This window comes from Glycine soja, chromosome 19 (assembly GCF_004193775.1).
Source record: "Glycine soja cultivar W05 chromosome 19, ASM419377v2, whole genome shotgun sequence".
Classification (NCBI taxonomy): Eukaryota; Viridiplantae; Streptophyta; class Magnoliopsida; order Fabales; family Fabaceae; genus Glycine; species Glycine soja.
This window is the reverse complement of record NC_041020.1, coordinates 47082565-47096027: the sequence shown is the minus strand read 5'-3', so window position 1 is coordinate 47096027 and position 13463 is coordinate 47082565. Positions and strand designations below refer to the sequence as shown.

Sequence of the window (13463 nt, the reverse complement as noted above, 5' to 3'; positions counted from 1 at the left end):
CCATTTAAAAATTAATGCATAATGTATGCTTTTGAAGTTAATTGATTCTAACAGCCATTGTTTAAAATTTTAAACCAGTAATCTGCATAAATGTCACATTTCAATAGCATGTCTTAAAAATAATGTTTTGTAAACACTAAATGCCAGTCTACATCATGAGAATGAAAGACACAAAGAAAAAGAAAGATTAATGATAATGTGATAGGTAATATGCATGACAAAAAAAGGAGAGAAATAAAAAGTGTTAAATAAGTGTTTATGGTGTAGACAAGTTTATTTATCATTGTTGTCGCCGTGATAAAGGAAACTCCTCTTTTCATCAATCTCACGTTTGTGTTTCATCGACGGATAAAACAAGCAACACTACCCAGCTTAATATATTTTGGTTTGTGTTACTAAGCTTAACAGCAATGATTTCATCCTTTTTATTAGGAGTAAATGTTGGATAAATTTCATTTTTATAGAATTGGGAAAGCTTGTATATTAGAAAGGACAATACGATATACTTGGTAGGAAATATCCTCAATCCGAAAGGTCCTGTAGTCCTCCATTATCCCTTGGAGGTAGCTTCATGGTGTGGATCCACCAGACATCCATTAATCACTGATAGTTTGTTTCAAAAGTTACGTTGATCAGTAGAAGCTGAGCCGCCATATTGACATCCCAACCAAAGCAGAGGGCCTTTGTTATGGTGGACTCATACGGTCCAAGGAACATGAGTTGCATTCATGATCTCGAAATACAACTCCAAAACTTCGTTTGTTTTTTCCAGGTTCGGGTGGTTATACTCTCACTCTTAATTCCTTCAATAAGCACTGGTGGCCTATTTTGTGGTGAGAGATGAGAGACTGGACTTTGGCTAGAGCTTTTACATATATGGCATGCTTGAAAATCCGTTGCAAAATTTTGTTTAAGACCAAAGTCATTTTACCAATAAATCATGACCCTTGTGTTTATTTTACTTTTTTCTAATAAATTTGTATTGGAACACATGTCAGTATTTTTAAATACAAACCAAACATATACATAGGATAGTTTTTCATCTATAATTATTAAATTATTTATAATTTTTGTATCGGACTACAGTGTTCAACTACGTGATGGACAGTTTTGTGAAAACCTCGACAGTCTAGTTCAACGAAAATCATATATTTAAACCAAACATCTAGGTAATACTGCATGATAGTTGGGAAGTGGCTACATGTCCAAGTAGTGAGAACTGAGAATAGGAGTAACAATAAATTAGTTATAAAAGAAAGAAAGAATAACTAAAACATAATAGACTGCTTAGTATATCCAGGCATCCAAACATTTATAATCTATCCTTTAACGAGAATAAAATCCAGAAACAAATTTGGACTAAAGGTACAACAGAAGAAGGACGGTGATTAAAAAAGTGTTCACTTTACTCTAGCAATGGTACAAGGAACTTAAGCTCATTTTGAACTAAACTATCGACATTCAGTATTCCTTTCGGATGTGAAGGATATTACAAGGTAAGTGTCACGAGGAATCATGAAAGTCTCAGCTGCAGAAGGCAAAATATCCAATCCAAATCCGAAGGCAAAAATAGTGTGGACAGCTATGACTTCATCTGCGGCTCCTGGCTTCCTCCTTTTCCTTTTCTCGCTTCTTGTAAAGTCTCTCAAGGACACGTTTTGCCTCACATTGGGGGAAATTAGACAAATCATAGTAATGTGGTGCTATATCAACCAACCTGTATAAGGTGAGAATGAGAATTGCATGTCAGGAATAGGGAAACAAGATAACCCAAAATCTTATTTAACAAAAAAAAACACAACACTATACTAGACAATCCAACTACCTCCCAACTCTTCTCTCTAAAATCTAACGATGTAATTCAGTCACAAATTGCATCTGTCTGAGTACTGTGTTCAAATGTTTTTCATCATGCAGTTCCCATTTTAATTGAGAATACGAGTTCCCATTTCATCCGACTTTGCATCTCTGATGGTACAAACATCAATAATCCATATACAGAGAAAGAATCTTACCATTCACCACGTATGTCTGTAACAGTACGAATAAAATTCCGACTGGTAAGAACATATTCATTATAAATGACCCATTCAGGCTTGTGGTCCAGGCAATTGGATGGATGCAAATGCACCACCTACAAACAAAACAGAAACATTTAGGAACCATAAAAGTACAATACAATACTAAAGCTGACAGTCTAGCTCCTCCGATAACACAAATGAAAGACAGATGAAGACAAAAGAAGTTCATCTTAACAAACCTGGTTGTCTTTCACTGTCAAGTAGTGTCCTGTACGCTCCAGATGAGCTACCTGCATGAAATACCCAGCTAGCATAGCTTTTCTTATGTTGACATAGTAGTCACGGCTATTAAAGTCAGTGCTGCATAGCTTCAGATTAAACCGGGACATGATACGCACTAATTGTTGTCTAACATTATCAGCTGATTTCAATGCCCTATGATTAACAAAGTTATCGTAGCACCAAGAGGGATCCTCATCTGAAAAAACATTTACAATTAACAAAGTTAATACAAAAAATTAATAATTTAACCTGATATTGAAAAAAAAAGGAGCTAGTAGAAATAACTACTTACTATTTTGCTTGTACGCATGATAGACATTCAACAGAGTGAGATGATCTCCATCAATGTGCCCGAACCTAGCTTTAGCTTCATCCGCAGCTTTTTGTGCCTCCCTAGGCCGGACAAAGCAATTGGGTACTAAAGAAAGAAATTGATTATCACAGAGGAGGTCCACGGAAGGTCAGCAGATGCATAGAGGCGAGACCACACCATTTGCTTCATGAGAATACTGAGAAACTGCAACTAATGCATCAGCACTTGCTTAGAATCCTATGGTGCATGCCAACCGGGGACATGGAACCCAGAGAAGACAGTTGCTGATGACAACCTAACAGGACACACTCAACTGACCACGTTCATGTGCAACTAAGCACACATGTAAGCAGTCAAACATCCCCCATCATATTCACAAGATTATCATCTTGCACAAGCACAACAGCAGGGAGTCCATTTCAAAATGGATCCCAGCATAACTAATTTGCCTTAGCATTATGGGGGGATACTGGACCGACATAAAAAAACAAGATAAAAGATTAATACCTGAAAGCATGGCAGAAACTGACAGAATCTCATTTGAACAGTTGAATTCAGGACTGACAACGAGCATCTTTGACATCTGAGGGTCCAAGGGAAATTCACTCATAATCTCACCCAGTTTAGTTAAGTTACCATCGTCATCCAGTGCACCCAAGTAATTCAACACTTCCAATGCACGCATTAAGGTCTCGGGAGCAGGAGGGTCCATGAAATCAAAATGCACTAGATCGTCTATACCCAGTTTCTTCAAAGTAAGAACTGTGTTGGCAAGATTTGATCTCAATATTTCAGGATAGGTCTGTGGCTGAAGATCATTATTGAAACTTTTCTCAGTGTAAAGTCTAAAGCATTTCCCTGGTTGAGTTCTTCCAGCACGTCCTGATCTCTGATGTGCACTAGCTTTCGATATTGGTGACACTAATAAAGACTCCACACGAATTCGTGGGTTATAAACCTTCTGCTTAGCAAAACCAGGGTCAATGACATAAACAATACCATCAATTGTTAAGGAAGTTTCGGCTATGTTAGTTGATACCACAATCTTCCTTCCAGGAGGTCCACCCTCCTTCAGTGGAGGTGGAGCTGGCTCAAAAATCTTCTGCTGCATAGCAGGAGGAAGAGTAGAATACAGGGGTACAACTTTGACAGGCCCCACCTGATCTCCCAGATTAGAAATTTCTTTTGTTATTTTGCGGCAAGCATCTTCTATCTCTTCCTCTCCAGTCAGAAATACAAGTATATCTCCTGGAGGCTCACACATGTGTATCTGTACCACTGTCCTAATGCCGGCCTCCAAGTAATCCCTTTCAGGTTCCTGCGTATAGAAAATTTCAACAGGATGTAGCCTTCCAGGAACTTTCATGAGAGGGGCACCGAAAAAATAACCCTGAAACTTTTCAGCTTCAAGAGTCGCACTCATAACAACCAACTTCATGTCAGGTCGATTTTTAAGCACTTCCTTCAGAAGGCCAAATAGCACATCCGTGGCCAAAGTCCTCTCATGTGCCTCATCAAGAATAATAACCTTGTACCGTTCCAAAAGCGGATCTGTCATCGCTTCTCTTAAGAGCATACCATCCGTAAGATACCTGTGAGACAAAGCACTCCACTTTAGACTAGACAAAACAACACAAAACAAGAGCAGAAGGAAAACAAAAACACAGACAACACATATCAAGCTCAAAATCAATAATATAAACCAATTCAATAGCAAAAGTAAACATACTTCAAAACCGTCTTCGCACTACTGCAGTCTTCAAATCTGATACTGTAACCAACCTCTTCCCCAATAGTTACATCCATCTCTTCAGCCACACGACGCGAAACAGACATCGCAGCTACTCTCCGAGGCTGAGTGCAGGCTACCATCATCTTCCTACGTTTATCCGGTGTCTCTAATTCGACAGCATCCAAAACAAACTGAGGAATCTGTAACCCCAAGAAAAAAAAAGCATAATCTTTTCATAAATTAGAGACATACACACATGGTGTAACCTAGATAAGACACATCTATCATCGTAACATTTGTGTATCCAAATGATTTTTTTTATAAAAAAATGCCCTAAAACACGCTACAAAACATATTATTGAAACTAAATAAAACCAATCTCTGGAAAAACAAAAAATAAAAACATAAAACATATGAGTTGAACGAAACAAACCTGAGTGGTTTTGCCACTACCAGTTTCACCGACGAGAATCAAAGTCTGGTTATCTTTGAGAACTTGCAAAAACTCTTCTTTCTGGTGCCAAACGGGGAGGGTCTTTCTCTTCTCCAAAATCTCGAAGTACCTTTGGGAGTAAGGCCTTGCGGTCCAATGATTGGTGAGATTATTAGCAGCGGCGCCGCCATTGGATTTCGCCATCTTCGCCGCAGAATCGTCTACCACATCAAACAAGCTCACCTTCCTCTTTCTCTCTGTACCCATCAATTTCAAAACCCTAGTTCCGATCCAAGCAAATAAATTGGTGCTGGGAAAATGCTAGCTTAGGGCTAAGCTTTTGTGTGTAACTATAAAACGACGACCAGACCTAATGACTAGTGACTACTGAGGAAGATGAAGTTTCCTGATTACAATTACAAGTGAGCCCACGGCTCTTTCATTATTGTATTGTCATGCGGCCCACTTTGTTTTTTGGTGAGCACTTGGCTCACTTACTCAAGCCCAATATACGTCTTGCCAAATCTCTGTATGGGCCGGGCCATCTTTTTTGGGTCAAGCGGTCTTTACACAACCAATAGCAGACCCAAATAAAATAATAAAACAAAAGGAATGTTGTATTGATGCATCATTTACAGGAACATACATTTATGGTGCTTAAATATTTACGGTACACGTAGTCACATATAAATAGCAACCTAAGATTTGCCCCAGGCCGAAAAATAGCTACAAAAGTGGCTATTGAATGTGGTTGCAGAATGTAGAAGAGAGTCTGGATTGGCTAGCAAATTTGAAAGTAACTTAGAGCTGACTTTGTAAGGAAAAATTTAGGTTAAATTCTAGCATAATACATATTCTAAGAATGAGGGACAAATTTTAAATATGATTAAATTTTGAATTAATCATTAGTCTAGTTTAAAAAATAGAAATTTGTAAAGATATTTTGAAATAAAACCGATATACTCTCGTAACTTGCTCATATGACTTGTAAGCTTTAAGAGTTGTACTATATATATATATATATATATATATATATATATATAATTTTATCCCTATAAATTTCAAAAAATGACTATTTTTTACTCACTTCTAATTAATACCTTAATTTTAAATAAGTTACATGTGCATACGTTATTTCATTTTTTTTATAAAATATTAGTATTTACCTAATAATAATAATAATTTATGAAATTATTTATTTTAATTATTATATACACACACATACATAAACATATCTTTTTACTCATTTGTGTCTTATATTAACTTTTCACCTAATTATATCAAATACAAAAAATCTTAGCACACAAAAAGAAAACACATGTAAAGTACTGTTAACATCAATTTAAAAAATTCCGTCACCATAAACAGAAGTCATTGCGCTATTCATTACACTATTTTTTTTTAATGCTGTTATTTTCTATATTGATGTTTAGCTAATTGCTATAACGTCATTTCCTTCGGAAAGGATTTTCAAATCCTGAAAAAAAAATGAAAAATTTTCAACATAAATACATATAGTTTTGTAAAACGTGGACGTAACCATTTCCCTGATCTCCAAGGTAGGTGACTATTTGGCTATTCAAAATCAGCATTATGTGGTCATGTGGAGGGTCACATGCATCATCCAAGCTCTCCTACTTGGCATGGAATCGAGCAAGGTCGATTAATGTAGGTGCATGCAAAGGTTTGCGCCATAGTCCGCCACTTTACCATAGGCATGAAATTTCAATTACATTTTCGTAACACATAAACCCAAACATATATATACGGGCCCTTGTGTTGTCATTAGGGTTATGGGTGTGCAAAAATTAATTCCATAAAAAATGAAATCAAATTGATTTTAAACTGTTTTATTCTGTTTGATCTTATATCTAAATAGTTAAATTGATTTAAAAATTAGTTTAAAATCAATCAGATTTTAAAAAATTGCTTCTGAATTATATTAATTTTTAATTATTTTAAGATTAATTTTAAGAGCTGAACTAATTTCAAACTAATTTTAAGAGCTGAATCAGTTTTCAGTTGATATTTGAATTATTTTTTTAAATAAAAATCAATTCAGTTGACTCAATTTTATAGAAATAATTCAGTTAACCGAATTAATTTTATAAAATAATGTATTCATTTTTTTTGAATTAATTCAAAAAAAATAAACCAATTTAATTTAGGTTCTATTATAATCGATTCAATCCAAATCGATTTTTTTTCACACCCCTAGTTGTCATTTGATAAAATGCAATGGTGAATTCGATGAAAGAGAGCTTCCTCTTTTCCTTGTGAATGATCAATCACAAATTTCTGTCATATTTATGAACAATGACATGATTGGTTTAAAATTTCAAGTGTCATCTGTTAGACTAAACAATTTAAATTCGAATTCTTTTTGGTTTACCCCCAACAATTAATACAAGTACAATAGTTATTAGAAATTATCCTAAAACATTTTCTTAATTATTCTGTATAATCAAATACTTAAAAATATTAAAAAGATTGTAAGAAACATTTTATGAAGATATATGTTTGATAAAATTAATTAAAAAATTGGTTAAAAGCTGAAAAAATAGTTTATTAAATTACAAGTGTCTGATAAAATTATGTGTTGCAGTGGTTAAAAAGTATAAAATAACATAAAATGATAAAATTATATTTTATTTAAAGGGATAACTAAAAAATTAAATAAATATATCAAGATAAAAATAAAAAAATATAAAAAGCTAAAATATATCAAGATAAAAATGGAAAAAAAATATTAAAAGTTAAAATTTATTGTTTTAAAAAATATTACTTCAACTAACGTTTTAAAAAAAAACACTAATAAACTATTAAAAAAATTATCAAATAATTAAATAAACTTTTCAACTAATAAAAAAATTAAAATTATAATTAACATTACTCCACTAACAATAGGCAGAAAGTGGAAAGATCCGCCTATATCCCATTTCATTTAATTTGATTTTAAACATTGCGAGTTCAAATCAAATTTGTTGGAAAATAATTAATAAACTATTTAATTACTGCTATGCGGGCTTAGGCTTAGTGAGCATATCGTGATCATAGAAAGATGAAATAATACACTCCTTTGGAGAGTCGACAGTCGACACGCTTCATTAATGAATTAACAAGAAGATATATATGAATCAGTATTGCTTCTACATTACAACATATAAAAACGAAGAAAAAAAATGGCCAAAAAATAATGACAACAAGCAAGGGAAGTCATTTTTGCCGTATTCTCCTTGTCTATGTTTTCCTTCACAATAAGGGTGTTCCTAACTATTGGTGATTTAAACAAAGTATAAGCAAAATAAAAACTCTATTTATTAATTACCAGCCTTTGTGGTGGAAACTATACCTTCATTACCGGCCAAAATCAAGTACTTGTCCTTTCTATTAAGTTGAGTGCATTCAAATCCCAAGGCCTTCCCAATCTGCGTTTGCACGCGATTAGCCACTTCAAATCTCGCAAAATCCTCATTGATAACATTACTAGTGGTAATTGAAGGTGACACTTTCTCTAGCAACTGAACAGAGTAATGGGGTGTTGGATTCATCAAGAAGAAAAGTGGATCCAAGCACTTAAGACCCCCTGCGGTTGTCCCGTGGAACATTGTCACGTGACAATCAATTGCCACTGGGACCATTTCATCGCACACTTCCGAAAACAAAGGGCTGAACCTTAGTAAATATGGCTCTCTACACGTGGTCCCTTCCGGGCACACAACTAGGTCACCTTGTTTCAACAACCTTTTCATGGTCTTAGCATCCTCGTCTCGGTTCCTGGTTAAACGCACCGTTTTGATTGGTGCAAGTATCTCGGACATTCTGCTCAAACTATATGTGACGGCCACTAGGTCTCTATTCAACATGAACGATAAAGCGAGAGGGTCTAGCAATGTTCTGTGGTTGCATGCATAAATATGTCCCTTTTTTAGTAATTTCTCTTCTTTCTCTGTAGTTTTGGGCCTTGAAGTTGTGAGATGATGCCCCGTGAATGTCAATATGGGCGTTGAGATGTTGTATGGAAGCGAGAGTGCTGACGTGGCCCTAATCAACGCAATAATGAAGCCACAAGGAAGCCACATTAACATGGCTAGAGTCGTTAGTGCTGTGGGTTTCAGTGCCAATCTTCCATCGTGGAATATTAGTGGCTTCGGGTATTTGTCTCTTGCTAGGTTTTGCCAATTTTTCTTCTCAACTTCCCTCACCATATACACTTCCTATATTGATGTTCAAAAAAAGAAAAGTCAAACAACAGTCAACTCATGAGTTTCTAGATGAAGCTTCGGCATTAACTGAAGTGAAAATATAAACAGAACTAGCTAGTCGTTAGTCTTATTTTTGGTGGGGAGTGATGACATATGTCTATTTGGTGGCGGAGAGGGCAGTAATGACAAATATGTATTTGGTAACGATACACGTGTATATATTATATATATTTTTTCTTCCACGTTTTTAAATGCATAAAATGAATAGTATCAAAAGATTAAAATCAGGGTAAAACATGTCTGTTGTTTTTATAAAATTCAAAAAGCATCAATTTCATCTTTATAAATATTTTGTATGAAGTTAGTCCCGGTCAAAATAAAATGTATTTTTATTGATCTTTCATAGTAATTCCATTTGATGATTTTTTAATACGGGTTATGAATTTAATTATTTTTTCTTTTTGCCTTCCAAAATACACTAAAAAAGACATCAAAATCTAACCTTATTTCATCTTTTCCTTAATTTCATTAGAAAATACGAAAAATTACCCATGAAGTGACTAAAATTATAATTTTTGGGAGATTTTTTATCACCATAAAATTCAACCTTGGGTGATTTTGATAGCTACAAATTGTTTAATTTACTTTTAGTCAAATTACACATATAAATATGTTAATCACGTTAGACTACCATCTATCAAAATTAGTATTAAGAATCAATATGTTTTATTTTTATAGGGATCAAATTAATAAAAAAAGATTTATAAAAACAAAATTAATATTTTTTAAATTTTTTAGGAACCCAAAACATATTTTACCCTTAAAATTATTTAACATGTTGAGTTAATCTTTGATAAATTTATCAATATGAGATGTAAATATACAAAATAAAATTAAAAAAAAAACTTACCATAAATAAATATAGATTTTGTTAATTTTTTCTTAGGTTACATGTTAAAAAAAATTAAAAATGTTTTTCATGTCTTTTATTTTTGTATTTTTGATATAACAAACTCTTATATTTTTATGAGTTTCTAGTACGAGAGGCATATATGATTATATGTTAATAAAATTCATACATAAAAACGGAGTAATAACCTTAAAATTTCCAAGAAGAGAAGGGCATTAATTTAAAAAAGCGCACATAGAAGCATTTTTTTCTGACTACACATAGAAGCGTTCGATATTTTACGTGTATTTTTAAATTTAAATAAAATACAAATTGAAATTAAAAAAAAAACATTTTTTTCGTCAAATTTATTTAGATAATGCTTTGAAATGTGAGTTAGATGGTGCTTCAAGTTCAAAAACAAAATAAAAATAAAAATATATATTAATGAGGACCAAGATGTTGAAAAAAATGTTGAAAACTAAACAAAAACTTAATCTTTTTTTAGGAGCCAACAATATATTTAAGGAAAAAAGTAAAGAAATATAATTAATTTAATTTTTTTAAAATAATATAAAGTTACTAAATTCTCTTATTGCTATAGTACATGTTCAACCTTTATACTAATTTACTAAAATTTTCAAACACAATTTATTCATATATTTTAAAGAATCGCACTCTTAAAAATGTCTCATCATCAAAAAGTTGTTTAGTTGAGAATGAATTGATTGAATTCAACCTAAGGATATATCATAAATAAAAGGTAGTAATTAAAGACAAACCTTGCATATAGAGAAGAAGGAATGGTCAAGATTATGAAATCCTGAAATTCCAATCATATGGGAACAGTTTCCTTTCCCTTCACGAACCAGCAGCTCCAAATTAGCATGCATGGTTTTGGTCTCCTCCATCAACCCCACGTAGAAGCCATTGAACACTTTCAGCTCCCTCCCCACAACAAAATCAATCTCCAAATACTCCTTCAAGAAGCTTTCCACCATCACTCTTGGCAACTTGCTCAACCCCACTTTTTTGCCACCTCTTTTCACCACCTCATACATTTCTAACCCAACATCCTCCAACAAATACTTCGGCAAAACGGTCCTTCCCACTCTAAACCTCTCTGCTTTAATCCCAAAGAAGCATACCATAACCATAATCTTCAACCCCATTTCATCACCAACTAAACAAACAAAAGGGTACCCCAAAAGCAGAACTATGGCTCTTAAGAGCCCTCCTGCTTCAAACGCAACGAGCATGAAGTATGGGAACACTGAAGAAGATTTCAACAATGCACCTTCTACATCAAAGAGGAGAGCGTGGTCATTGAGGTTTGAATTACGATGAAGTAAAGAGTCGTACCCCTGGTATTTGAATTGATGGGCTGCAAATGTGATCATATTGCTAACACTTCTTTGGAGGTTTTTGAGTGGCCTGAAGAAAAAACGGTACCAAAAGATGAAAATAGATTTGAAGAAAAACGTACTCATCATCACCATTTTGGCCATATCTCTCAACGTACGAACGATTTGAGACGTAGTTGTTTGGTTGTTGTTAAAGATAATTTCGATTTCAATGCCCTACCGTGTATGCACCTGAACCACTTGTATTTATACTGCTATATATCAATACATCAATACCCTTAGTTTTTGCTCTTATTACCAAATTGTGCCATCTTGATTTGGTGTGCTCGCTAATGCACAAGTTGTTTGTTTACTTTTTCAGTGACTTAGAACTTAAGGAGAGGTTTCAACACGTTAAGATTTTTCGTCCATCTTGGAGATGAAAAGTCAATACATAGCTGCATGCTAATTGACAATAATGTGTATAATCATTAATGTAGGATTACATGAACGCGGCCCAGAATTATTCAACATTTGATGTACGTAATTGATTGATTCATGAAATATCAATCATGCATTAAATAAGGATTACAACTGATGTTGAGGTTTGACAGGAGTAATATACCGATATACGATCCACCAGGTTACATAGCCTTTGATGTTTTATTTATTTTTAATGTCTTCCATATACAGCATAAGAAATTATTAAGAAATTAAAATATTGCCGTGTTAACCGATAACTGTTTAGGAAGTATTTAATTAAAAAATATTTTTTATATTAATAATATAAAACTTAATTGATATTTATATTATTAGTGTTCTTTAATTAACTTATAAATTTTTTTAAAAATGGTTATTTTTATAATATATTTTTTTTTTATAAAAATCTATAATAATGCAGTTGAGGGATATATACAAACGGATTAGTTTCCCTGGAAGAGCTGACCCTGTGTCCTTTTGGTGATAGTCACATATAACTCTCTAACCATGCTTGTGAATGGAAGATGAAAGGTTGCCAGCCGTTACTTAATCTTGATATATAACACTTTCTCCCGTCAATTTTTTGTCTGTTTCATTTTATAAAAAAAATTACTGGATTATTATTATTTTTAATTCTTGATATATGCAAGAAGTTAAAAAATAAAAACAACAGAGTTCCATTTCTTTTACAATTAAAGTTAACTGAATTTATTTATGATTGTAATTATTTAATTTTTTTTTCTTGATTCTTATGCAGCAACGTACCAACAAAGAGAGATGTAAAAGTAGACAGAAATGTATGAACGAGATTGATCACCATGCATCTTATTATAGCACCATAGGTTTTTCATTCTTGCAATTGATATTGTGGCCTGTGACTTGCGACCTATACGGTATTACAGACAGTCAGTACATAAAGGGTCTTCCTAGGAAAGCGCGATTAATAATGCGTGTAGGCTTGCAAGCAAGTCGATGATGCCTTAATTAAAGTGAGCTTTAACATGTAAGCCAACTTAGCTCAATCCGACACATTGACTAAATGTGTGTTTAGATTAGATTTATGGTGAAAAAGAATCAATTAAACTTTCATGGTAAAAATAAAATAATAAATAATTATTTTTATTTTTTATGGTATCATCATGATTTTGTGGAGTAAAATTGATCCTTTATGTATTATATAAACACACTATAAATGAATTGAACAAATATTAGTTAATTAACTCATATTTTCGCAGGTTGATAATGATTGATCTCAATTCAATCTTTGGATTGAAAATTGAGATGAGTCCATGAGTTGGGCTAACCTATGTTGAATATTATTTTTTTATAAAAAAAATAAAATTGTTATTTTGATTTTATATTTATAATAATTTGATTTTATTTTATTCTTTGAGTTTGGTTTATGAATTAGTATATTTTCGGGTTTCTTCTATCTATGATTTTTGTATTTTTTAAAATTAGATAAGGCAACTTAACTTGTGATTCAATTTACTTGACCCAATAACCCATGATGGATTTAATAAAATTGTGTATTTTTTGGCTCATAAAAAGTTAGTCAAATTAGATTAGCTCACTTTTAAAATAATTTGTAGTGAATCAATTTACTCACTTTGATACCTCTACATTTGTGACTTAATTCGTGGTATATATAAGCTTTCAAATCAAGTCAAAATTTTAAAATGATCAAATTAAACTTTAAACAATATTTATATTAGACAAATAAATATTTAAGAAGTAAGTTAAGCATGGGCCGTCTAAACTTAAT

The 13463-nt window shown here is 32.9% G+C and overlaps 2 protein-coding genes across 4 annotated transcripts; both read right to left on the bottom strand.

The window, feature by feature from the left end:
* Window positions 1–1255: 1255 nt before the first annotated feature.
* On the bottom strand, window positions 1256–5187 carry LOC114399527 (probable pre-mRNA-splicing factor ATP-dependent RNA helicase DEAH2). 3 transcript variants are annotated; one of them, XM_028361723.1, is made up of 7 exons: window positions 4782–5183; window positions 4346–4548; window positions 3124–4208; window positions 2596–2721; window positions 2261–2499; window positions 2016–2134; window positions 1256–1717 (listed from the first exon to the last, which is right to left on the bottom strand). In XM_028361723.1, exons 1-7 carry the CDS (start codon window positions 5046–5048, stop codon window positions 1591–1593), a joined length of 2166 nt encoding a protein of 721 aa, XP_028217524.1. In that variant the 5' UTR covers window positions 5049–5183; the 3' UTR covers window positions 1256–1590. The 3 variants fall into 3 exon arrangements, with proteins under 3 accessions (XP_028217524.1, XP_028217525.1, XP_028217527.1); XM_028361724.1 differs by lacking the exons at window positions 1256–1717; window positions 2016–2134; window positions 2261–2499 and having other exon boundaries at window positions 2609–2826; window positions 4782–5187; XM_028361726.1 differs by lacking the exons at window positions 1256–1717; window positions 2016–2134; window positions 2261–2499 and having other exon boundaries at window positions 2609–2820; window positions 4782–5187.
* A 2705-nt stretch (window positions 5188–7892) lies between these two features.
* LOC114399500 (probable glycerol-3-phosphate acyltransferase 3) lies at window positions 7893–11469 on the bottom strand. The gene is made up of 2 exons (XM_028361695.1): window positions 10658–11469; window positions 7893–8998 (listed from the first exon to the last, which is right to left on the bottom strand). Exons 1-2 carry the CDS (start codon window positions 11381–11383, stop codon window positions 8102–8104), a joined length of 1623 nt encoding a protein of 540 aa, XP_028217496.1. The 5' UTR covers window positions 11384–11469; the 3' UTR covers window positions 7893–8101.
* Between the last annotated feature and the right edge of the window lie 1994 nt (window positions 11470–13463).

Bases quoted from the DNA above. Each gene is read 5' to 3' on its own strand.
- LOC114399527 (XM_028361723.1), bottom strand. From the start codon at position 5,048: ATGGGTACAGAGAGAAAGAGGAAGGTGAGCTTGTTTGATGTGGTAGAC. The intron at 4,549-4,781 runs GTTTGTTTCGTT...TTGGGGTTACAG, and splicing joins GTAGTGGCAAAACCACTCAG to ATTCCTCAGTTTGTTTTGGA. The intron at 2,722-3,123 runs GTATTAATCTTT...TTCTTTCTTTAG, and splicing joins AGTTTCTGCCATGCTTTCAG to TACCCAATTGCTTTGTCCGG.
- LOC114399500 (XM_028361695.1), bottom strand. From the start codon at position 11,383: ATGGCCAAAATGGTGATGATGAGTACGTTTTTCTTCAAATCTATTTTC. The intron at 8,999-10,657 runs GTTTGTCTTTAA...ACATCAATATAG, and splicing joins CCTTCTTCTCTATATGCAAG to GAAGTGTATATGGTGAGGGA.